The 25,453-nt window shown below is 40.2% G+C and overlaps 2 protein-coding genes across 2 annotated transcripts in view; one reads left to right on the top strand and one right to left on the bottom strand.

Moving 5' to 3' along the window:
• Nucleotides 1-7,219, bottom strand: part of pmepa1 (prostate transmembrane protein, androgen induced 1) — a 32,687-nt gene extending 25,468 nt beyond the window's left edge. Inside the window, exon 1 of the mRNA XM_058632258.1 lies at nt 6,710-7,219. Within this exon, the coding sequence (XP_058488241.1) occupies nt 6,710-6,806 (97 nt within the window). The 5' untranslated portion in view covers nt 6,807-7,219. The remainder of the gene's footprint in view (nt 1-6,709) is intronic.
• A 9,520-nt stretch (nt 7,220-16,739) lies between these two features.
• ccndbp1 (cyclin D-type binding-protein 1) lies at nt 16,740-25,364 on the top strand. The gene is made up of 11 exons (XM_058630498.1): nt 16,740-16,897; nt 18,037-18,096; nt 18,315-18,394; nt 18,769-18,850; nt 19,723-19,819; nt 21,086-21,159; nt 21,934-22,010; nt 22,291-22,550; nt 22,689-22,749; nt 24,434-24,480; nt 24,779-25,364. Exons 1-11 carry the CDS (start codon nt 16,810-16,812, stop codon nt 24,885-24,887), a joined length of 1,035 nt encoding a protein of 344 aa, XP_058486481.1. The 5' UTR covers nt 16,740-16,809; the 3' UTR covers nt 24,888-25,364.
• The last annotated feature ends 89 nt before the right edge of the window (nt 25,365-25,453 follow it).

Below are 25,453 nucleotides of genomic sequence, written 5' to 3'. Positions count from 1 at the left end.
GTATGGATTTATTCACACTGCGAGACAGGCACATAGGGCCGTCGCCGACTTCAGACTAATTAATGGGACAATATAGGTCCATCAGACTACAAGGGCCTCAGTTGAACACTGTGTTATATGCAGATCATATGCAGAGAGGGCACACACACACACACACATACACACACACACACACACACACAAACAATCCCCAAAGTAACAGTGACCTTGACCTTGACCCCCAGACACTTCTTCTGCATACATCTACATATGCATGATGAAACCATGCTGATGTCTTGTTTTCTCTCTCATGAGTGTGTGTGTGTGTTCAGTGTTATTGGTGTCTGAACCATGCATTAATGAACAGCGGAGAGCTAACTCCCATTAACTTTCTGACTCATCAAGAAAGGCAGATACAAATAAAAATCTAATAAATAAATTAAAAAAACATTGTTTTTAATCAGCCAAATAAATGAAATGTCTATCTTATTTAAGTGTTCCATATAATACGGTGTTATATTTGTATGAGTACCATTGTTTCATGATAAATAAAAGGATTTCATAAAACTGATCATTCAACACATCTTTATCCCGATCCCAAAACTCTACTGATGTTGACACACAATGTTGAAATTAAACATGTGCTGTGTTCATGGTCATTAATGTGTTTGATTATCTAAATCCAACAAATCATTTGGTGTTTTTTTCTTTATACTTAAACAGGATTAAACTGTTCATTTAGCCCTTTTATATGATTGTGTCTTTCAGTTTAATTTAATGTGTGGTGCTGGCTGAGTAAATGTGTTAAAATCACAATCAGCCAATTATAAAAGCTGTAGTTTCAAAGTAATACTGTTTGATCTATGTTCTACGACAGTAAAAAAATTAATATCTTGAAATAAAAAAGAATAATATTTTGATGGTATCTCATCTCATAGTGTTCTGTCATGTATTAAATCTATTAAACAGCAATATTGTACTTCAGCTTGATTTAAAAAAGAACAATTATAGGCCAAATCAAATCACAATATCTGTCAAAAAGTCAGATATATATGTTGTCAATGCTATTGCTAGATTATGTCAGATATGTTCCCCAAATCCTTACGCCCTTGTGCTAATGATTTAACCAGGGAAAATGCATGTCCATCCAAACCCAGAGCTAAGTGCTCCAACTGTGAGCTGAGTAACATCATCTATGGGGAAAATGAATGGGACTTTTATTTCTGGAACTGCTTGAAATAGGTCTCTCCACTTCAAATCCCTATTAATGAAAGAGAGGACAGAGGAAGGCAAAGCAGAAATGGAAGCTGGAAAGAAGAAGGCTATAGGAAACAAGGACGGAGTAATCATCAAAACAAATCTGTGGGTAAAGAACCCTAGAGCAGAGTTCTTTACCCACAACTGCACCACTGAATAACTGAAAGTGTCATGTGGTGAGCAGATGACTTTTCTTTCTTTCGAGACAAATTACAGTCTGTTTATCTTACATGAGAATTAAAAAAAGTGTGTCAATCACAGCGGGGAAAAAATAAAATAAAAATAAAAGAAAAACCACAAAAGCTTTGACAAACGCACAACTTCAGCCAAAATCACTTAATTTCCATGATTCTCTGAGAAAAAAAATGACAAGGCATCAATGAGAAACTGTGACAACAGTGACAATGACACACTGACTTAAGTTTTGGGCATGTTAGAAGATTTAAAACTCATAAATCATATTTTCTATGATCATTTCATAAATAATCTAACCTAAAGAGTGCCCTTCTAGGGGGATCAACAAAGTTGTCTGAATCTGAATACGGTCATAATAGAACCAATAATCACATTAAGACGCGTTGAAGACATTAGAGCATGGAATTAAAATCAAAATTGTGAAAATAACAGACACGAGATGCAACGCTGCTGTCACACACTGTGCACACACATCCAGTGTGGAACCCGCCTTTATCCAATTATAACATCCAATTTGGAGTTTACGCAGCAGTGGACTTTGTAGACATGAGTCATAATCAAATCACCAGACTATGCTCAGTGATATTTTACAGAACGGAATATTCTCTAAGAAACTCGTGTAAAAATCCTGATCTGAATAACAGAATGAGGTCAAAAGCCTGTTGCGTGACATCCGTGTAGGAATTATTAATAAAAGAACAGTGTGGACAAACTGAGCCTGAACTGATGACAGTAAATCTTTGACAGTCACTTCGGTTAAATGGTGTAAACGTACTTCAGGTACAAATACTTTAGTTTATTAAAGCAAAGACACACAAACTGTAGGTTGCATCAGGATATGTCACAAACATGTTGTCATAAATGGAATTGCTTTTCACACGGATTCATAAACATTCTCTCGTTTACAATGACACATGACAAGCAATTTCCAATGCAAGAGTGACTCCTCTATCAAGCTGCTGGTGCTTGATTACAAGTATTTAATACTGTACAAACCAGAAGTGATGCCGCAATTCGGAAGACAGAATTTAATGGAGATGACTTCTTAACATTTTTGATATGATCACTGAATGATCTCATGCACCTCTAATACGGTTTAAGTGACTAAAGAGGACAGATGCAACAGTATCGCTGGTATTTCATCATTAACAAAAGTCCATTATGACCAAATCCCTTGTGGTTTCATGGGGTTTCGAAAGTGAAGTTTTCTTTTCAATGGAAGCCGAAAAAATGTGTCCCCAACTGTCCCCATCTTGATCTTTAATCAATCCCATGTGTATTCAATCAGGCACACTTCCGTGACAATTCAAATTTTGCTTTGCTATAAAAGCCATTCTCACCGACTTCTTCTTTCAAAATGAGACCAGACATCTGCCTTCAGGCTTAGTGGTGCCTTCAGGGGAGCAACTCTCCATGTTCTGCCATGTCTGACTCGTTTCCTCAAATTCAATAAATGCTGCTACCCTCCAGCTGAACTCACATACACACAAAGAGACGCACTATATAACATTTATGCTGGCAATAGAATCATACTACGGAGGTGTTGACGTTAAACGACCAGACACTTAGTAACAAATGTACAGGAAAACCAGGCGGCACGTAGGACATCGTTAATATGAGCCATACACTTACTCACACACACACACACACACGGCTAGCCTATGAGTAATGCTGATGTCATGTGTTAAGTGATGTCTGACGCTCAGAACAGGTGTGTGGGTGTGGGTGTGGGGGTGTGTGTGTGTGTGTGCGTGTGTGTGTGTGTGTGTGTACCTGGCCTTCCTTATGTTATTCTTTATTAGGACAGAAATCAAGTCCCCATAATGTAAAGTACTACCTTTTAAGGTTAACACATTCTTTTAAGTTAGGCTGAGGTTAGGGTTAAGGCACTAGTAATTATGGTTAAGGTTAAAGTGAGTCTACAGGAAATGAATGTAAGTCAATGCAATGTCCTGTTATGGAAACCAGTGTGTGTGTGTGTGTGTGTGTGTGTGTCAGTGGGCGTAGCAGGTATATGTAACCCTACATTTACAGTGTCACAGATCCAGAAGAGAGAGGATGTGCAGGAGAAAAATGACATAGACGATTGGGTTTAACATGAGTCAGATTAGCTGAAACTTGACTTATTCTTACGGAAACATACATTATTTATTATTATTATTATGTCTTAGCATTGACTTTGCATATAGTCTCATCATGCCAAAATTTTACTTTCACACTCGCCACTACATTAATACAACGGCAACATTTCCTGCCCACAGAAGACATCATCATGTGGCTAATTTGATCTGTGAAACGTTTGACTAACAGGAACATTGTTTCTTTACATGCAACACTGGTGTTGAATTGTACATCTCTGTAGATCTCCGAGGCAGACAAGTAAATCTCTATCAGAGGAAATTAATGGGTTTTTTTTTTAGCTGAGGTGAACTCACTCCTACAGGCAGCTTTAGCTTATGTGACGACAGTAAAAAAAAATCATTTCCCAGACAAGTCTTTTGAAGTAAAAATCTAGGGAACCCATTCTTTGATCACTTCATGCCTGTGTTGAACTTTTTTTTTACGTTGACTCTTTCATCTTTCCCGTCACTCTCTAGTGCACACTGTCTGGCACAGCTGAAACATCGTCAATGTTACCTTGTTTTTGCTTTTATTTGCAGGCAAAACACATTTCAAATTTCCCGTCAACATCTAGTCAACGATGATTTTGCCTTGCTGCAGCATTTCTCTCACTGTTTGCTCGGTTTCACTGCTTTTCTTCCTGCTCCACACACCTTGTTCCTATTTTGCATCATTTCAACATCCCTCTTCTTTTCTTGCCATCACTGCAGTCTCCTCTCTCGCCTGCTTTGGTTTATCGGTTTCCCTCCATCTGCTGTCCAGACTAAACATCACGTCTGTTCTCAGACAGAGGAATTATGTGTGTGTGTGTGTGTGTGTGTGTGTGTGTGTGTGTGTGCCTGCATTCTTATCATGTCCTTCTGTTACAGGTCCAGACAATTTGTATTACACTGACTGATAGTTATTGCTACTGCTGCATCACCTTTGTTGAGATTTATGTTGACATGCTTGGGCTTGTGCTCTGCAGCTATCTTTCATGGTCCCTTAAATCCAGTTCATGGAGATCTAAATGCTATGCAATGATATATAAAAGCCCCAGTCCTGTTTTAATATGACAAGGCCTTCACGTTACAGTCAGTGTGGAATGATGATGATGATGATGATGATGATGTGGAACTGTGGGTTGAACTGGAATTCTAGAAATAAAAAAATCCCTCCTTCTTCAACATTACAAAAGTACAGAAGACAGCTCAAAGACTTTTCTTTTTAAAGCAGCCAAAAAGGTTAACACATGTGCTTCTGAAGCAGATTAACACCAACGATTTCAGACATTGCATGCTGTATAGCAGTGGCTCTCAAACTTTTCATACCAAGTACCACCTGAGAAAATATTGAGCTGACGTTAAAATACAGTGGTGTGAATAATCTTCCTCACATATACTTCACACACACACTGGTATGGTGAAATTATTATTGCTATTTGTTTAACTTCCACATACCCTGGTATGTACAGTACAACAGTGTTTCGGATTTTCCTCCAAGTACCACCAGAGGAAGCCTGCGTACCACTGGTGGTACACGTACCACAGTTTGAGAACCATGGCTATATAGAATAGGTCCTCATGTGTGCAAGTATTTTTGACCATGTACTGCAACACTAAACGAGGGTGGTCCTGCATATATTTAACCTGGTCTTCTACATAAACCCAAGATTAAGAGAAAAAAAAGAAATATGTCGTCATTGAACCATTTTCTAAATGTCGGTGGCAAATTGCTTTTCACATGATTCCGTTGTTTTTCAGGACACAAACAGGTCCCAACATCGTCTGAATGCTTTGTTAAATTGTGTGAATATTTAATACGTATCTCACCATGCATTCATACTGTCCAAGTATTTTAAATAGCACAACACGTGTATTTATATTAATATGAGGACTTGAATTATTCTACAAGTTTAATTGCTTTACCTAGTCTTTTTTTCCTTTTTCCTGCATTTGAATATTATTAAGGTTGGCAACTAGTGACCAGACAGAAAAAGGTATTAGTATAAGTATTTGAATTCAGCAATCTTAAGATAACTGAGATGAGAACGTGTCAATTTACAGTTTAGCTTGATATCATAATGACAGTTGTCAAATTGTTTTTGTGCCACAGGAAATAATTTATAATAATTACAGTTTCCATGTTTGATCAAAACATGACTGCAAGCAGTATGTAATTCATTGTAGGTGCAATTGCTCTGACAAAATAATGTACGTCTAAGATTTAATTTGTTCTTTGATCAGTGTATTCAACCAGGAAAATAACTGACAGATGGACTGACTGTATCCCTCATACTAAGGTGACTTCTATTGTAACTGGGTCTTTTATTCAAAAACACACAGACATTACAATAGACTAATACACTGTACAAACATTCACAGGGAACAGGGATTTCCAGAATACGACACACATACACTGGGGTACGAGCACGCGCGCACGTGCACGCGCGCACACAGGCAGGCAGACGGCTAGACAGACGTCTGGCTTTGCTCGACATGACGAAGCGGCGACAAAACTTCCAGCTCTCCCCCCTTTCCTACCATCAAACGCCACCTTTCCCCTGATACTCTGTGTCCACACTCCTCTGTGGCAACTCCCCGACAGTTTCCACACACTCGAAGCCTCATTTATGCCGCTAAAATCCAGCAAAGTGTGGGTTGTCTTCTTAAAAATTAAGTAAGTTACGATCAAAAGGCAAACGGCCCTGGAAACCGGCCGAGACAACCACCGTATTTGTCAAAATGACCAGACACAGTGAAACAGGCAGCTGAAAACAGGCTATAAATCACACGGACGAAACAACACGAGGGTTTATTCAGTTCGGCACTGCTTATGGAAACTGGAACGGGTTTTTGGGTCAAGTTCAAACTCAAACGGAGGAGGAAACTTTACGTATTTTAACGTCTTTATGCTAGCAGCAGGCTGGACGTCAGACAGCAGTGTTGTTGAAACCAACGGCTCTAATGTCTAAAAACCACAACTTCCAGTTTCTTCAAACGAACATTAAACCAGTCGTAGAGGAACACACACGCCACCAATAACATACACTATGAAACACAACAATCTGAAACTAAACATAAATCCAAGTGTGCCACTGCTGCGATATACGCTCACAGACTATGAAAAGGTAATTAAGTCGAAACAGACAAAAGTGGTGAAATGGAAGTTTACTCACTGATTTCCATGCTCTGGAGGGAGGTGTAGCGTTTGCAGTTACATGTACAGGAGACATTGGCAGCGGTGGTGTTTAAAACACCCATCAAGTTCAACATTTAAAGAGTCCGAGGAGCAGACATGAAACACCGTGTACTCCAGAGGAGGCAGACAGGGCGAGCGGAGAAAGAGGGGAACCAAACTTCAGCCAAAAAATCCTCCCTTTTCTCTTCCTCTCTCCCTCTCCAGCCTCCTCTTTCCTCTGCTCCGTCCTCCTCCTGTCTCGGTTCTCTCCACCTCCTTCTCTCTCCGGTTTGTCCTTCTCTTCTCTTCTCTTCTCTTCTCTTCTCTTCTTCTTCTTCTTCTTCTTTTTCTATCTATCTATCCCTCTGTCTATCTATATATCTATATATCTATCTATCTACATATGTGCAGCCGTTCAAAAACTGTTTTCTAAAAAAAAACGCAGTTCGGCCACTTTCAGTTAAAATGTTCGGTTCCGTTCGTTACAGATCGGCCTTCGTGTCTTTCCGCCGACTGACCGGCGACTAAACTGGACGTCTGTCTGCTCTTGCTGCTGCTACTGTTTCTCCCTCCCCCTCTCCCCTCTCTCCTCCCCTCTCCCCCTTTCTCTTTCTCTCTATTCCAGACCTCAGTCTCCATGGATTTTCAACTCTCTCTCTCTTTCTCTCGCTCTCTCTCTCTCTCTCTCTGAGACAATTTCTGTGTCTCATTTCCAATTTCCACTTGTCTCTGTGGCACAGAGACACGGGTCCTCTGCAGCCACACTCATACTTGTCTCTGGCTGTGAGGACACTCATCAGAGACATATTGTGTATTACCCAGCCCCTTCACTTGCTCTTACCAACTCATCCACCTTAATTGAATGCCAAAACCCCAACCGCAGCCCTAATCTAATCCTAAAACCGAAAACCTTCTAAAAGCTATTTGTAGAACCTGCATCAAATGTCCTCACAGCGTCAACATGTCCTCACAATTGTTGCAAACCAATATTTGTCCTCACATCACATCAAATACAATCAATTTATTTTGAATGTTTTTCTATATTTATTTGATTTCCTTGTATTTATAGTGCATGTTTAATATTTACTGAATTCACTCATACATACATTTCCCCATCGTGTGACTGATGCTGGATTACACTACGTACTATTTGATATGTATTGCTTTTATTATCATTCGGGATATGTGATATTACTGGCACAATATTGGTAAAAATGTATTATTGGATATCGCACCCTCAATGTCCCACAAACACACAGAATCATCTCACGATCACCGGTTTTCAACCTTGCTGTCACTGTACACCAGACTCCTCCTAAATATTGAGATTCTAGAACTCTCCTTGCTAAATGTTAGATATTAACACATGTTTTCATGATTTTTAAGTCTTTTTAACTGATTGTTCGGTTTGATTCTTGTGTTGGACCCAGAGACCAATGAGGTGAGACTGTAGCAGCTTGTCTTATCTGAGTCAAGTTATTAATTAGGTCAGCTGAAGTTTTTAGGTGCATATTAAAGTGACTTTTATTGCCTCGTTTGACTCAGAGACTAAAGCACTCAGTCAGGTCTGATAGTATTGCTTGACAGAGCCCATTTTCAGACGGACGCAACATACAAATAATATTGCTTTGTCCTTAGTGGTTCTGTGTGTTTTATTGTTTGCTATATCCAGCAGTAGAAAGATGCCTTTAAGGACACAGGGACTTTTTGTCATGACATGAAAAATAATGTGTTCACTGAGTCATTGCCCCCTAAAATCCCACCCTGGTGGCCAATAGAATAGTGACAGCAAGATTTATAGGAGACCATTTTTTTTCTTCAGAAATGAGCATATTCGAGGAACAGTTCGGGTTGAACACTTTGGAATTATAGTAAGAGAGTCAAGGTTAAGATGGTTTGGCAGAGGAGGGATGGTGATGGTATTGGAGAGAGGATGTTGAAGATGGAGCAGCTGGGCAGGTAGGAAAAGAGGCCACACAGAGAGGGTTCATGGATGACGACACGACATGAGGACAGTTGTTGTGAAAGAGGAGGACACGGGATAAGGCAAGATGATCCGCTGTGGCGACTGAAAGAAAGATAGAAGATGTAGTCAGTTTTAACATCATAATGACAAGGGTAAGTCCAAAAGTTCTCTATTTTACGGGTGATCAATAAAGTTCTGTTCATATGATCTGATCGTATACAAGCACTACGAGCACTACAGACATGACAAACTTTAACAAAGAAAACAAAGTATTAAGTATTAATTTCTAGCTTGTCTTAGCTAACCCTTTATCATGATTAATAATCTAAATCATTCTTTTTTTAACTGGTAAAAACAGGTTGACCCGCCTGTAATTTTTGTCAACACGATTTTCGGGTGGCAGTCTGGTCAGCCTCATACAGTCGATAAGCACAGAGCCTGTCAGGCCTCTGCTGCCCTCTGCTGGACTCCACTGGCACAAGACTGGGTTGTGGTGATATTGGTCCAAAGTACTGCTAACACCCTCCATTACACTGCTGTTATCAGGTACAAGACTGAGTGTAGTTGGATAATGAAGTATGACTCAGCAGATTAAGTTGAAACATGATTTAATTTACTCTTTAGTGCAGCCTAATGCAGAATAAAGTTGGGAAAACTGTTTTGCTTTGCTGTCGAGATTAAAGTCTTCAGTAGTACTGACCCATTTTCAAACATTATATGTTACGGCTGCTCTACTACACTCAACAGTTAGTTCAGGCATATGCTTTTTTTGGGGGAGATTGACAAAATATTAAACTCTAAACTATAAAAAAAACATCAAGAGCACATTTTCTTATTTGTGGATCAAAGTAAATGTCAAAGTCAGGGAAAAGAGCTGTACTATCTGCCAGTATTCATCTTCTTCTTGGGTGTTTTACAGCAGTTGGCATCTTCTTTTTCTTGTTCCCTTTCTTCTCTCTTCTTTGCCTCGCTCCACACCTCCTACTGTGTCGATATGCAAAGGATATTGTTTTTGTTTTTAATAAAGAAAAGTTTCAATCTAGCAGAGTTGTCAGGCATTAGCAGGAATAAGCTTCACACAGACAAGAAGCAATTAAGAGAGATCACTGAAAATGACACCACAGTGTCTTCAGTGCCAGTTATGCAATTAAAAAATAGCCTGAGGTAGATTACTCAAAGCTGGGGCGGATAAAATATATTCGTTGTTATTGGTCAATCATTTCATAATAACATTTCAGCATAATGTAAATGAAGTGATTGAGGAAAGAAAACTTTGAACAGATTTTAACAGGACCTAAATTAAAGCTCTGTTTTCCAGCCTTGGGGCAACTTAGGCAGTTGGTCTCCTTATTTACATTTAACAGGCTGAAACACAATGAACCCACGGTTTGCAGAAAATTAAAATGGCACTGTTTTCTAGGAGACCAGACTGTCTATCCAATGACATAGCATTAGATTTAACAACTTACTATTTTACTGGTGATCCTGCCTGCTTCAGATTTAAACAAAATTCCACCAAGTGGATGAACACTGTATGGTTTCTTCACATAATTTCTGATACCATCCTTTGTTTGTGTGTAACAGGCCGTAACACAGGCAGACAGGGTCAGTGATAGTGGAACTGACAGTGAGTCAGTTTACCGGCTACTGGAGCTGAGTCACCAATATGATGTGGTCCTCTCACACTTGTGTCACTCTCTTTCTTATTGCTCTCTTTATCACACCTTTCCTTGGAAGACTGAAGTAGGTGAATCATCTATTCCACTATAAGTGTATTTGTTTATCATTGCAGTGTAATGGGGGCTACACCAGTGGAGAAGTCTGTTGTGTGAGAAGGTGTAATAAAATCTGTCAAAGTCAATTTGCCTCTCGACAAATTCCCTTTAATGTCAATTTTCTGTTTTTAAGGCAATCATTAAATCTGATGTCAGTATTGTCATTGTTTGGCTGACTCATGGGGATGGTGTCGCTGTCATAATGTGGAGCTTTTTTAATATATATTTTAGTGAAAGTATCATGCTGGCAGCAACTTCCACCTTTAAAATGAGTTTGCTGTCATAATTCGGGTGAATATCAAAGTGGTCTCAAAGAGACAGAGCCATGAATAAAGACACGGGTTTGCCAAAACAGGTAGTGATGAGGTATAAGGGACGGATCATGGTTTTTGCTGAACAAGTCCGGACACATGCTTCAAGTCACTAGATTGCAAGATTTCAACATTGTCTATATATCGTCTCACTTGCAGTCAGGATTTCACATCGACAGTGACAAAAACACACAAAGACATTGGAGCTGGTACAACGAGACGAAAGTGGAATCTTTGTTGGGTTTTGGGTTCCAAAAGTTATGAGTATGAGAATTAATGGTTCTTCAGCTCCATGTATCTGCCCTGCAATGGACTGGAGACTGTATATAAAAACTGATTTAGTTTAGTTTACAAAAAGTAGTACTCATACTGGGTGCAATGAAAACTCAATTTGAATGGAAGTATTTGGGTAGGGTATATAGGATAGGGTTGAATTCACAGGTAGGTTTAATACGTAAAGAGGTGAGGACACGGAAAAGCAGACCAATAAAGCAAAGGTTTCTAAAAAAAAACTTTGAGGAAAAGAGCTAAATCCTACACAACTGGGTTATACATATAAACTATCACAAAGGGGAAAAAACTGCTGAAACTCTATAACCCAGGAAACATATAAAACACACTACTCTAATACATAAGGGAAAGAGGGTTAACAAGATTCAGGTGTGGCTAAATAGGTCAAAGCAGACGATCAGCACGGGGTTGAGAAGACGCAGGAGGGCAGGAAGTGAAGTGACCTGAAATAAAAGGGAGAGCAGTGAGTGAAACAATATTCAATATGCAAATGTGCCATTTAGATATGGGACACTTGAGAGAGTGTGACAGTGAGCTGGTGTCCATGACAGCAGGATTTTGGAAATGATAACATAAACTCACACTTTTCCCACGGTGACATGTCAAAATGTGATATCCTTGACATCTTATATGGTGATGTCTTCCATCTTTGATATGTCAAATAAACTAAATTGAAACTAACCTTTTTATTGAGAGCAGCATGCTGACTTTCTTGCTTTCCTCTTTATTTCAGTCATCTAACCTCCCTGGTTTCTGCTTTATACTCTGTTTGTGTCAGTATTATTTCATTTTTTCCTTCAAGTTCTTGTCAGGTCCCATAATGATTGTTTTCTCTTTTTTGGATTCTCCTCGTCTTTTCTATTTTTCCTCCCACTCTCCATCATCATCACCATCATCATCCAAATCCCTGGCTTTGTAGTTTCCTCTCCACTCATTCCTCTGCCGCTCGCCTTCTTTTTCATTTTAATTCAATTAGACATGCATTGTTAGAGAGTGAGACAGTCTCAGAATTGCCACAACAGATATAATTTCTTTTTTCATCTCTCTCTCTCTCTCTCTCTCTCTCTCTCTCTGTCTGTCTCTCTCTCCTCACTCTTTGTCCCTCTGTGTTTTTGTCTCTCAACCCAGGTGTGTGGTAGTCTGCATGTAAAGCCTGTATTCGGGTTAGTTGCTGTCAGAGTCTTAGCCGGTGGCCAATACCATTGCAGGTGGATTAAACAGGGATTAAGCATGTTTCTCTTTGAAAGCAGACAGACAAACTAGCACTAATCTGTCTTTAGCCTTGTACCGAAAAATTGCAGACTTGTGCAATCCCACTCTTCCGTCACTGCATTTTGTGCCCTGTCTGTGTGTTTGTTGTTTTTTTTTTTTGCTTATGAGAAGTAACTATCTTCTAAAGAGCAGATATTTAAGGGAAGAAAGAAAAAACGTAGGTCCTGACTTCCACGTGTTTTTGCTTTAGCTTTAGGGTTTAGAGTTAAGACCACAGTCAGGATTAGGGTTTACGGCTCAGATGGGGGTTTTACAGTCATATGGGATTAGCATGAAATGGTTCTTCCAAATTTTCCTGAAACATTCTTTGGAAACTTCGATGCTTTAGTACTGATGACATTTAATACATTTTGAGAGGGCAATTGGCTGTCCTGCTGCATGGCAGTGGAATACATTTGCAAATGCAATTTGTTGAATTTAAAATTACATTACACTATAGCACACTGTCGTATCAGCATTCATCAACTACAATGACATTCAGCAGTAAGTGTTTACCACTGCCAACAGTGCCCTTAAATTTAATGAAGCCTTTTAGCTCAGCCAACTTCCTTTTGTGGCTCATTATCCCTTTGTCCACAAAGTGTCATGAACAAACAAACCAACACATGAACTCAGATAAAGAATAATCAAAATTTTGGCTTCACTTGCCCCCCTCACACAAATTTGACAATAAAAGGCGTCAGAAATTCATTTTCAGTTCACTCTGCAATTATTATTTGTCACTTTTAACTGAACAGAAGAAGCCTCTGAAATGAGAGGTGACATTTCTTCAACTTAACTCGACAAAGACTGAGACTCCCTTTTATCTGCTGCTTTATTTATCATCTTTCACTCAAAGATAGAACCAGAGTATCATTAAGATCTGTTCAAAGATCATTGGGGTAAAACAAAGGGCTCCTGTGAATCACTTTGCTGACTCAACTCGTGATAATGCTACTGCTCGGAATTAGGTCATTTTGATCTCCTTCTTATGGTATCTACACTAGCTTTCCACTTTTTAGAGTTGTATTTGTTCGTCTACGTGACAACAACTTTTAATTTACACATACTACCCCCCCATATCTTGATCCAGTAGAAGCCCCTTTGGCAACAATGGACAAATTCCACTCATCTTGGTCAAGTCTCTACAAACTCTGCACACCTGGGCTAAGTCAGTGTTGTTGTTATTGTTTCTGGTGGATCTTCTCGAGCACTCTCACACTTCATGGGAACAGTCTGTGAATCATCGTCATAAATGTTCAGTGAGGGTTAAATCTGGACTATGAAGATGCTACAGCGTCCCCTACAGGGACAGGAACTCATTGGAGTTCAATAAGATCTTAAGCCATTTGACTTCCAAAGGCAGCTTTGACCAAAGATTTCAAAATGGACAGCTGCCTTCTGAGTTGAAAAGTGAAGCTAAGGGGGACGGATGGAGCTGTCCACTAGTTGCAAAGAGACATTTGAATGGAGGTCTATGGTCTATACTTCCTATTCTATTTATAATGTCAGGAGTTAATGGTCTAAATCGTTAGTTTCGGCTCTCTTTCACAAGAAAATCATGTCAATTTTTGTTATGTGTGTTCCCATTTAGAATAAATAGACTATAAAGTGTGTGTACAATAGTGTGACTGACAGCTAATATCATTCAACAGGTGTCTGGTTGCAGGTGACAACCGTGAATTGGCAGACTTCACAATGGATGTGCTTTTTGCAACAAGCAGACTACATCACCGGTATTATGTTACAGTCTATGGCTTTAACCTGCAAAACTACACTTAAACTACACTTCAAGCTCGCCCACTTTCAGTTTCACAAAGTGGATTTGAATCTTGTTTAAAGTAATCTTTCTGTTCTCTCATGAAAGCTTTGACATTAGACCAAAAATCTGTTCTTCTGGATATTATTAAGAGGTTCATGCTCACACTCACTCACACATGCACACACACACACACACACACACAATCTCTCTCTCTCTCTCTCTCTCTGTCACCCTCTCCCGTCACTGCAGCAGCTGTGTGAGGTAATGTCTGTGTCTGTGTCTGTGCAACACCCTGCAAGAAAAACAAATCCACCTGTCTCTCTCTCTCTCCTTCTGTCATCTCATTATCTCACCCTCTCTCTGTGTGTGTCTTCCTGTCTTCCCCTCTCTCGACACCATTTACTCTCATCTTTTCCTCGCTCATCTACCCCTCACTCCCCCCACCACCCCTTTGTGAGTCGAGGTGCAGTAGACTATTAGAAATGTCCTCTGTCAAGATGAGGCTGTGTTGTATACAAAGAGGGAAAATGAGAGGCAGGGGCAGCAAAAAACAGGCATGAGTTAAAGATAGAAGGGAAAAGATGAACAGAATGATAAAAGAGGGAAAAGGCAGAGGAAGAAAGAAAAGGAAAATCACTTTTCACCATTTTACTTTAAGATAAACATGTGCTTTTATGACTTGAACCTGAACAGTGGCAAGTAGACTGATGGCTTCATTGTGTGTGTGTAGTACCACTGTTTAATCATACTAATCTGATTACAATGTGACAGATTTGATGCTTCTTAGTTGTCTGTCAGACTGTCTCACCATCCACCTGTCTGTCCATATCATATCACTCTCTGTCTGTGTCCTGTTCACAGACAGATAGCCTGCTCTCATTATGCTGTTCATCCATCTCAGGGCTGTGTTGCACTGAAAACAAATGTTGTCGAGCAAATAACACTTTAATTTAATCAGTTTCCATGGAGTCAGTCAGAAACCAAGAGTGAGAATTTAACAAAGGTTTCCACTCTGTGGTGTTTGCAACAGGAAGGGCAAAACAGAGAACTGTCAGGGGCCCCTAGCTGAGAGGAGCTGCCCGGCTGTCTGTTTCTCTGTCCAAGTGGACTACTGTCTGTGTCACTCCTGTCTGTCTAACTATCTAACTTTCTTGCTTACTCACTCTCTGTCAGCTCTCGTCTGGTCTCACTGTGCTTGTTTTTCAAAGATGCTTCTCTGTCGCGAGACTATCTGTCTGCTGGACCACTTCCCTCTGACTGTGCGTGTGTGTATGTGTGTGTTCTTGCATTTGTTACCTCTTTTGGTCCTTTTACTGCATAAACACCGACCTTGTCAGGACCAAGATAATAGTCCTCATTTATTGCAGAACCTCTGACGAAGTGGTTCAATTTAATTTGAATTGTGTACGTTTAGAGTAAGTAAAGTAACTGCAGAAACCAGTGTGTGTGTGTGTGTTGGAAGTTTTTGGTTTGGTTGATTACTCACACACAAACAGTGAGTAAACCCCAGATGTAACTGATTGGGTTTCCTAACACACCGTCTGGCTCTGTGCAGCTGAGGGATGTTAAGTCTGTGTGAGATTTTCTTTCTTTTCTTCTTTCTCTTAGTATCTGAATCCCCTGTTTTTACTCCCCTTCTTACTCCCACTGCTTGCTACCCCCTCCCCCTTTGTCTTACACTCTCTCTGTCTGTCTGACTCTGCACCTCTCTTTCCTTCACATCATGCTCCCTCTTTTTTCCTCTTTTATGCACAACCCACCCTACCCGCACTCACCCTCATTATTCTGTATAATCGGTTGTCTAGACAGTGACTCCCTGCACAGATCACACCTGAAAGAGCACGGGGGGGAGACTAAAAATGAAATTATTGAAGAGAGGGAAGAAGGAGGTTATCAAATTGTTTGCCTTCCTACCCTGACATCCTCCTTTCATTCTAAAGGGGAAGCTGTCTGAGACAGAAGGAGTAAGTCAGGGAGAATGAGAAGGGGATGGATGGGTGAGGGTGTGCGTGGGTGTGCGTGTGAGACTGAAGAGTATGCGCACATTTTATTTTTATTTATTTATTTAAACTTCTCATTTACAAAACTGTAAAGCATTTGAGCATGTTTGAGATAGACAAAGAATATACACATATATATACTGTATAACACTACAACAATTAGGTACAAAAAAAGATTAAAAAAAGACTTGTATGCATACATGTATTTGGCACACTTAAATACATTTTGAGTTGATCTAAGCATGTAAATATGGGTGGGATCTTTATGAATTTTGCCAAAAGGATGAAAGATTTGGCTAAAATACATTAATCATTATATATCCAATTAAGTTTATCTAATATTACATGAAAATTAATATAATTAGCATTTATGGTAATAACAACCCTGTATTTTTATTTATTTATCCACTTTAACCAAGTGTAGGAGAGCATGAAACAAACCCACACACACACAGTGGGACCAAAGCAGGTCAACGTCACCGTTATTTAGTGTTTGAACAAATAAACACATCAATAAATGCTCATTTAACCACATGTTTAAAATACAGTACATGTTATTATCAACACTTAGAGCAGCACTGCCACTTTACCACAAAATGAACAATTTCGATTGTGTCACTTTTTTCTTCTCCGACTGTGCGTGTCTCGCTCAATTCAGTCCGGGTGTCAACGACATCCTGTGCTTTTCTTTAAGTTCCACAACACGCGTGTGACACCGAGGTGTTGAAACGTTGTAGCCAGGATGAGCGCCGATAACTCTGTTGGAAATGTTTCTGTGCCTTTACGAAACCTACTCAACTCCATACAGTGCATTAGAGACCGAGTCAGAGGTAAACAGCACACATGAGATGTGACGCAGCACGAAATCTGGAGTCTACAAACATGCTAAAGTCTAGCCACGGCAAGCTAACATCAGCATGGGCGTTTTTGTTGTAATGTGTATTAAAATAGTTTCTAATTGCAGTTTTATTGTACTGGGTTGGTCCGCGTATGACACTCTAGTAAAAACCTTATTACCACACATTTGTTTTCTAAACAGCTGTTGTCGTATTTCTCTCTGAAATCAAGTTAAAATGTAACTATCGATTTTGCACTGGATCAGATAAAACGTAGAGACCTTCAGAAAATGTTGTTCACAAAGTTCGTAATTTGTAGGAACAGTTTTATTTGTATTCGTGTTGGTTTAAATTCATGGTGATGTTTCTAAATATGAGGTAAACAAACGTTAGAAAGACACCATAAGGCAGGTTCGACAGCACAAATAGCCTCAGCATTGATCATGAAACTGGATTTTTTTCTTTTGTTTTATATTTATTGGCCTTAGTTTCAAACTGTGGTACGTGAGCTTCCTCTGGTGGTACTAGCTGAGGTATTTTTGACCAGAGTGCATAGAAAATTAAACAAATAACATATTTTTTAATTAATTAAATAAAAACAATTCAAGTCATAGAGCTGTCACTCGCTCATCTTAACCTAATTTCAGTATACCCTGTGTGAAGTATATGTGAGGGTGATGAGAGAGCAAATTATCATATGTGTCATATATGTATACTGTATTTTAATGTTTGTTATAACAGTAATTGGAGAGCTAAATATTTTCTCTGGTGATACTTGGTATAATACATTTTGAGAATCACAGGTATTTGGTAATAGTCATGCTAGATAATACAATATATGATAGTGACAAGCTGCAATAACAGAAAATAAAATGAAAGCTTAACCTTTTCAGTTACAGTAGATGGATATAGTTTGAAATAAAGCAGACTCATTATGCATTTAAATTGCAGCAGTCATGTAAAAATCGATCAGAAGCTCTTGTTGAATCTATGCATGAAAAATTAAGGGAGTTTGGAAGGCAAAAGGTGGTCCAACTTGGTACCAACTTGGCATTTGAGTATTGTATGTGTTCATGAATTTAACCTGCAAGAGTGAAAGATGTTTCCAACCACATGTTCATTTTCCACCACAGATGGAGAGTCCAACGAGTCAGACGGTGCATTCAACCTTTCCAACTTTTGGGACACTCTCAGTTGAGTTTCATTTGTTATTACCAACCCCCAACCCCCCACCCCGCTATCCTGCTCCTTTCTCAGTGTAGAGACTATTACTGCTATTTCTCCATTAACAAACCGGGGCCTTCCTTATATTTATTAACACCATTTTCTATCCTGATTCATGCATAAAACTTAAAGACATACTTTAAATTATTTAGTTTGTAAGTGATGTAAATGTCTCCTCTGTCTTCAGACCAGGCAGCGAAGGCAATGTCCCAGGAAGCCACTAAACTCAGCCTGGCCTTCTCCAAACCCCCACTGCCATCGCAACAGGTCAGATTATTGTTGTATTCGTAACGAGCTCTTATTTTACTATTTAAACACACGCACCATTTAGTGAACACAACCTGTCGTCATACACTGGGAGGATGCTTAAGCAAGGATGCACAAGAACTGTCTTTCAGAAACATCTCTTTTAGTCCATTGCACTCTCTTTTTGGCAATCTGTTAGTAATTGGACGTCACACTGGATCAGGCTGCTTTTAAACCACACCATTACCAGTTTTTAGGTTTGGGAATTTCTGTAGTAAAGAAAGTAGATGTGTATCCAGTGGTCCTTTTAGCATTATAAAGCAATGCCAAAGTTTTTTCAACTTAAGTAAAATCTGTTTTTATCCAGATTCCTTTCTTTCCTCCACTGTCTGTAGGATGGAGAGAAGTTGGCCGAGTCCATCACGAAGAGTGTCTTGACTCTGTCCACAGTGTTTTACTGGCTACCTAAGAGCCAAGGTAACACTATGTCACAACTGATTTTGACTCATAATTAAGTTTGTTTTGTTTCATAGTGAAATAAGTTTATCAGTTCATATTAATATTGCATAAGAGCTGAAACATACTGTCCTTATTCCATTTCTGCAGAGTGTCGCTGTGCATTTCCATCTATGCATAGATGCAGTTCCATTCATACTAAAATTCCTCACACGTGTTTGTGACACATTCCATTCCAGTACCTGCAATTTCTCACCAGGAGTTTACCCCCATTTGTATGTCCTTGGATTTTTGAGCAATGTGTTAAACTTGTGTGGGTACTGGCTGAGCACCTTGCGTAACCTCATGCAAGTGTCCATGGTTATCTTCTTCTTTGTTTTCTTTTTTTTGCCAATCAAACAAAACAAACTGGACTGGAAAGTGTTGTGCTAAATGGAGCATGTGCACGTCTCATGATGTCGGGGTGGTTGCGTATGTTGGCGCATAGAGCCCCAGACATGTGCACAGATGATGACATTTACATCACACGGTGTGGGATGCACTTATCTTGGGAGTCCACGATTCTAATATATTTAAATCATTTTGAGAGAAACACTGGTCTTGCATGCAGATTTATGTGAAATGAACATCCGCATTTTAATTGTAACGAAAATATACTTCTTTATCGTACAACTGGACCAAGGATTTAATTTTCTTTGGCAAATTAATCATGATACATTTATGCCTACAGTAACGTTTGAACCAACATAATACTAATTACAATGAATAAAACCACCATGTGTTTTGAAAATTAAATGCTATCTTATACCGCTACACTTGGTCAATAGGTATTGAGTAAGGAGAGGTCATCCTGTGTCACTGTGTTTAGCTCATCTTTCCTCTCTGTTCCTCAGGTATTAGTTTGCGACAGCAGGTCAGAGACGCAACAGTGGAGGTTCTGGAGGGTGTTGCACAGCTGGTGGAGGTCATACTGAGCTCACCGCTGCAGAGGTACACACACACACACAGAAAGAGAAAGACAGTTTATTTATTACGTGAGATATTAAAATAAGTTGTAGTTAATGTTCCTAAACAGAACTTAAATGAAACATGCACAGTAGTGTTATATTATTTAGTGTATTATCATCATCATCATCCTCCGCTTATCCGGGGCCGGGTCGCGGGGGCAGCAGTTTCAGCAAGGGACCCCAAACTTCCCTTTCCTGAGCCGCATTGACCAGCTCCGGCTGAGGGATCCCGAGGCGTTCCCAGGCCAGAGTGGAGATGTAATCTCTCCACCTTGTCCTGAGTCTAACCCGAGGCCTCCTCCCAGCTGGACGTGCCTGATACACCTCCCTTGGGAGGCGCCCAGGAGGCATCCTCACCAGATGCCCGAACCACCTCAACTGGCTCCTTTCAACGTGAAGGAGCAGCGGTTCTACTCCGAGCTCCCCCCGGATGACCGAGCTTCTCACCCTATCTCTAAGGGAAAAGCCAGCCACTCTCCTGAGGAATCCCATTTCGGCCAAATGTGGTTCCAGAGCCAAGGCTGTGCGTGGAGGTAAGCCCCACCAGATCTAATTGGTAGCGCTCCATCTCCCACACAAGCTCCGGCTCTTTCCCCCACAGCGAGGTGACGTTCCACGCCCCCAGAACCAGCTTCTGCCGCCCAGGTCCAGTACGTCGAGACCCCCGACCTTCACTGCCACCCATATGGCAGCGCACCCGACCCCAGTCGATCGCCCTGCAGGTGGTGGATCCACAGGAGGACGATGAAGAGGCCACGGGACTTGTTCGGGCTGTGCCCGGCCGGACCCCGTGGTAGACCCGGCCACCAGGCGTTCGCTCACGGGCCCTCCGTCTGGGCCTGGCTCCAGGCGGGGGCCCCGGGCTTCCTCCGGGCAGGGTCACTCTCTTCCTCTGTCGTTGTTTCATGAGGTCTTTGAACTATTCTTCGTCAGGCCCCTCCCCTGAGACCAAATTGCCTTGGGAGACCCTACCAGGAGCACTAGGCTCCAGACAACACAGCTCTCAGAATCACAGGGACACTCAAACCTCTCCACCACGATAAGGTGATGGTTCCCGGAGAGTGTATTATATATTATTTAACTTGATCTTTATTTTGTAAACTGGGTCACAATAGCTTGTGCTAAGGCACCTACAGAAAACTGGCATGTTGCAAAAATAGTGGGTTATTGTGTCCTTGTGAAAGATTGCACCCTCTCTGTTTAATGTTTGTCTGACTTTCTCTTCCTTTCTTCCTCTTCTTTCCTCTAGTCTGACCCAGGAACAGTTGACATCTACAGGTAGCGTGTGGTCAACCTGCAGCCAGTTTGCCCAGTTGCCAAAAGGTTAGTTGATTCGACTGGTTTGAAAAGACGAGTTAAGGTGCCGTTCCCACCTGCACTCACTTCAATGCTACAGTTTGACAGCAGTAGTTCGGACCTCAACCTGCAGGTGGTGATAATGTATTAAGTTACTTTATTTTGATTATTAAAGATAGCAGACATGAAACAGTTGGACAAAAACAAGTTTTACCAAACACTGGTTCAGGTTCCGCTCTCAGTTCAAAGAGAGAGGGTGTGTTCCAGTGTTGTTTTAAATGTAGGACACACAGTTTAAAATTGCATCCATATTTTCTGGCTGTGTTCCAATAAAATGATTGAGAAATAATTGCACTGTTGTTTCCCAAACCTTGAAATGTTCTCAAATGACTTGTTAAGTGCACAAACCAACATGATTCATTTTAAATAATTTATTTGTTATATGGAGCAAAGAAACCAAAAACATTTAGGAAGCTGAAAACTTAGAGAGCTTGATTTATTTATGTAAGAAGTGAATTGATTATTAAAATAGTTGTCGATTGATCGAGTAATTGATTAATCGGTGCAGCCCTACTAAAATAAAATACTGAATATCTAAATATACAAACACAGCAACAAATGGAATTCACTTCTCTTATTGTCACTTCGTTTGGAGATGTCATCTGAGGACTGACAATGGGAATTTTTTCATGAACTTTAAATTATGACAGGTTAACAACTTGAATGTTCATCCATCTTATTATGAATGTCAGTCATACTGTGAGTATTGAGTTGGTGGTGTGACTTGTGTGTGTTCCACAGATAATAAAGCAGCAGTGCTGGTGGTTCTGTCTGCTCAGATGGGTGTTGTCAAGGATGCCTTAGAGGAAATTGAACAGGTACACACACACACACACAATTTGTTTGTTGAAATCCTATTATTTATGTTGTTTGAAATAGAAAAAGACATAACAAACCCATGGTTTTATTCAGTTCACATGAAATGATTGTCTGATGTTCCTGTCTGTCACTAACTATTTCAAGCTTTTCCCAAACGCACTGACACTGGAATTTAATTCTTAAATAATAGGCCATATATTCTGAAGAACTTAATTTGAAACATGCATTTAAAGAGTCTTGCAACATGATCTACAATTATCATCTCTCCTCTCCTTCTAGGCCTTATCTGAGGCACAGGATCCATTCAATGACATCCTCGATGACGACCTGGACGGGGAGGAGCCTCAAGGCAACCAGGACACACACTGGTCAGACAAAGACCGACGTGTGATCAGTCCATGCCAGGGGCTGATGAAGGCATCAGTGGCATGCCTTAGGAAGCTGATGTCGGCCGTTAAAGCCAATGGTGATGTCACTACGCCTCAAAATCTGTCCCAGCTCGACGACCTGGCTTGCATCACCAAGGAAATAAGTCCTGGGTGGGCGCGCGCACACACGCACACACACGCACACACACGCACACACACACACACACACACACACACACACACACACACACACACACACTTTTATGTTAGCGACAAGAAATATTGACTAAAACTGTTCTTTTTCCCCAGTGTTGATGATCTGGCGCTCTGCCTGTACCCACCCATGGACTACAGTGGGGTAGAAAACAACGTAAGATACACTTTGTCAAAATAGTTTCAATGGCATCAGTTTGCATTCACACCATAATGATGCATCATAAAACTAGCATGACGACTTAGTGTGGTTTCCTCCGTCTCCTGTGACTAGTTTAGGTTATGTCTATTTTTAATGTAGTTTTTTTTCCACGATTTCTCAGCCTTTATTTGTCATTTGCCTGTATCCTGTACCATTTAGGGATGGGGGCAAACATTGGTATGGAAATACAGTATTGTGCAGACGTCTTAGGCCACCACAAGCTTTTTTTTATTTTAGTAAAGACTTTGAGATTGTTAAGGGAGTTAAGCTGATCCAACATGTACAGTAAGTAAGTAAGTAAGTGAGGTAACAAAGGCATGAATTACCTGTTTATCAAGCATAAAGGAGCGATCAATGCGCCGCTATTATTCTAGTCTAATGGGACACTTGAGCCTGCTTAAGTGTCATTTAGCAGACGCTTTTATCCAAAGCGACTTACAAGGGAATTAAGTACAACCTGCCAGGGGTGGGGTTGAACTTGCGACAATGAAGTCTTTGCACACAGACTTATTAACCCTGAGAGGTCATTTGATAAGGTCATTATAGCATTGCTTAAAAGATACATCTCATGGTGGCCTAAGACTTTTCACACAGCACAGTAGTTTATATTGTCCTTTGATCATCAATATGCTGGCACCGAAAACCATGACTCGTGTCGTTATCCAAAGGATATGGTTAAAGTGAATGCAGATGCTCTGATCTGTAGTGGACCATGGTTTTCATGGCAGACTGCAGTGAGAGAATGTTAACTCGTTCAAAGTATGCACTTTACAGATACAGTGATGTATCGTGATACGATTTTCTTATAATATATTAATTATAATGGATCCTAATATTGTTATCGTCGATCATATCATGAGTTAAAATGCGATGAAAGGTGATTGATTTGGGGCGTTATTGATCAAGAAATCCATAATTACCTTTCAGCCATGTGAATCTGAGAGAAAGAGAACTAGACCTCTGCACCTCTTCTAGACTCTGTTTCCAGTCTTGGTGAAATGTGGTCTGTGATGAGAGACTTTGACCAATCGGAAAGCAGTTCAAAAAAAGAGGGTGTGCTCTTATTGGCTGTTTTACTGAGCAGCTGCCCCTACATGTCCCTTCAGTAGAAAGATTGCTTTTCCCGCAATGGTAACAGCTGCCTGCATTGCAAAGCAACCTCAACAAAAGTCTAATAAACACAATAAATATAGGGCTGCGAGGATTAATAACTATTTTGAATATCTACCATTTGGTTTGAGTGTTTGTTTTTTAGTTCTCTGACTGTTGAACTTCTCAAATGTGAATATTTTACGAGTTCTTTGGCACATATAACAAACAAAAAATTTAATAACTTTGGTTTGTGGACAAAACGAGGTATTTTAGAACATATGACCTCGAAAAGATATGTTCTGACATTTTATGGACCAAGCAACTAATTGATTAGTCAGTCAGAATAATCACTTTTGAAAATAATCCTTACTTGCAGACTGCAGTAAAACATTGCTCTGGGCTGAGCCGTTAGGGTTTGAGAGATTGTCTTGGGTTGTCTAATCACACGATTTTTCTTGCGATCCTGCCCACTGCAGCTTTAATGTTTTCAAAAATATGTAAATGAAAAATAAACAAATATATAAATGAAACATGTGTTTCTCTACAGGTTTCTAAACTGGCAGCACTGCTAAAGAAAATCCTGGAGATTATCAGGTAACATTGATTCACACGATTATGACCAGGAACATGCACTGGGCACTGGGCACCGGGGTGGAACTTGAAAAGTGAGACGAGGTGATGAGTGAAGCTGCGTGTTGAGATGATTGATTAATTATTAAAACCTTTGGAATCAGTCCTGATGGGTGAGGAGGTTCTCAGGTGTGGTCTAAGAAATGTGGGTGGTGTGTCTGTTTATCTTTTCAGCCAGACTCATTGGTGCACTTTGTCAGACTGAAAATACAATAATTCCATCGTTTTTCTTTTCTTTTATCTCCCATCTCTCTGCCTACAGGTCCAGTCATGTGTGTGGGGAATCAGAGGTTACTTGGGTTCAGTTCTTAGATGGAGCCGTGGATCACAATCTGCAGAAAGCCAGAGACCATATTCAGCAGGACAGCTAGTGTGTGTGTGCGTGTTTGTGTGTGCTATTATCTGAAGTATCAGAAGCCATGTTTCCATTACATAGGGCGTGTTAACACAGAATCAACACGCTGTGGCACACTGTGGTTAACTTGCATTTCCACTAGCATAGTACCCTGGTACCAGGAGCAGGATCTGGCGAGGTTCCAAGCAAGCTGAGGCAATACTATGAGAGACTGCCGGCCACTGATTAGTCAGATGAGTCAAGTCAAGCTGGTGGAAACGTGCAAAGAATGTTTTTCAACGCCTACGTTAACTTTAATAACGATAAAAAAAAGCACTTGTTCCCACATGACCTCTCTTTTCAACAGAATCTTGTTACATAAACATAACTCAACATTTGGCTAGTCCACATTCTTTCAAGTACACACACCCACACAAAACCTGCCTAATGAGCAGTTGTAATTATCCAAACTGGATTAAATAAAATTGCAAACAAAGCTGTTTTAATCTTTTAAGTTGAGTCATGTCGGTTTTTATTTACATAGCGCAACATCACAAATACAGTTTACCTGAAAGGGCTGTACAGTCTGGACAGCAAGTGACA

This window comes from Solea solea, chromosome 6, assembly GCF_958295425.1.
Source record: "Solea solea chromosome 6, fSolSol10.1, whole genome shotgun sequence".
NCBI lineage: Eukaryota > Metazoa > Chordata > Actinopteri > Pleuronectiformes > Soleidae > Solea > Solea solea.
The sequence above is the reverse complement of the archived record's forward strand: the minus strand, read 5'-3'. Positions and strand labels throughout refer to the sequence as shown.

What these genes read in the sequence shown, in the direction of transcription:
- ccndbp1 (XM_058630498.1), top strand. Translation starts at nt 16,810, where the DNA reads ATGAGCGCCGATAACTCTGTTGGAAATGTTTCTGTGCCTTTACGAAAC. An exon ending in CCCCACTGCCATCGCAACAG is followed by an intron (nt 18,395 to 18,768) that starts GTCAGATTATTG and finishes CACTGTCTGTAG; the next exon opens with GATGGAGAGAAGTTGGCCGA. An exon ending in ACAGTGGGGTAGAAAACAAC is followed by an intron (nt 22,750 to 24,433) that starts GTAAGATACACT and finishes GTTTCTCTACAG; the next exon opens with GTTTCTAAACTGGCAGCACT.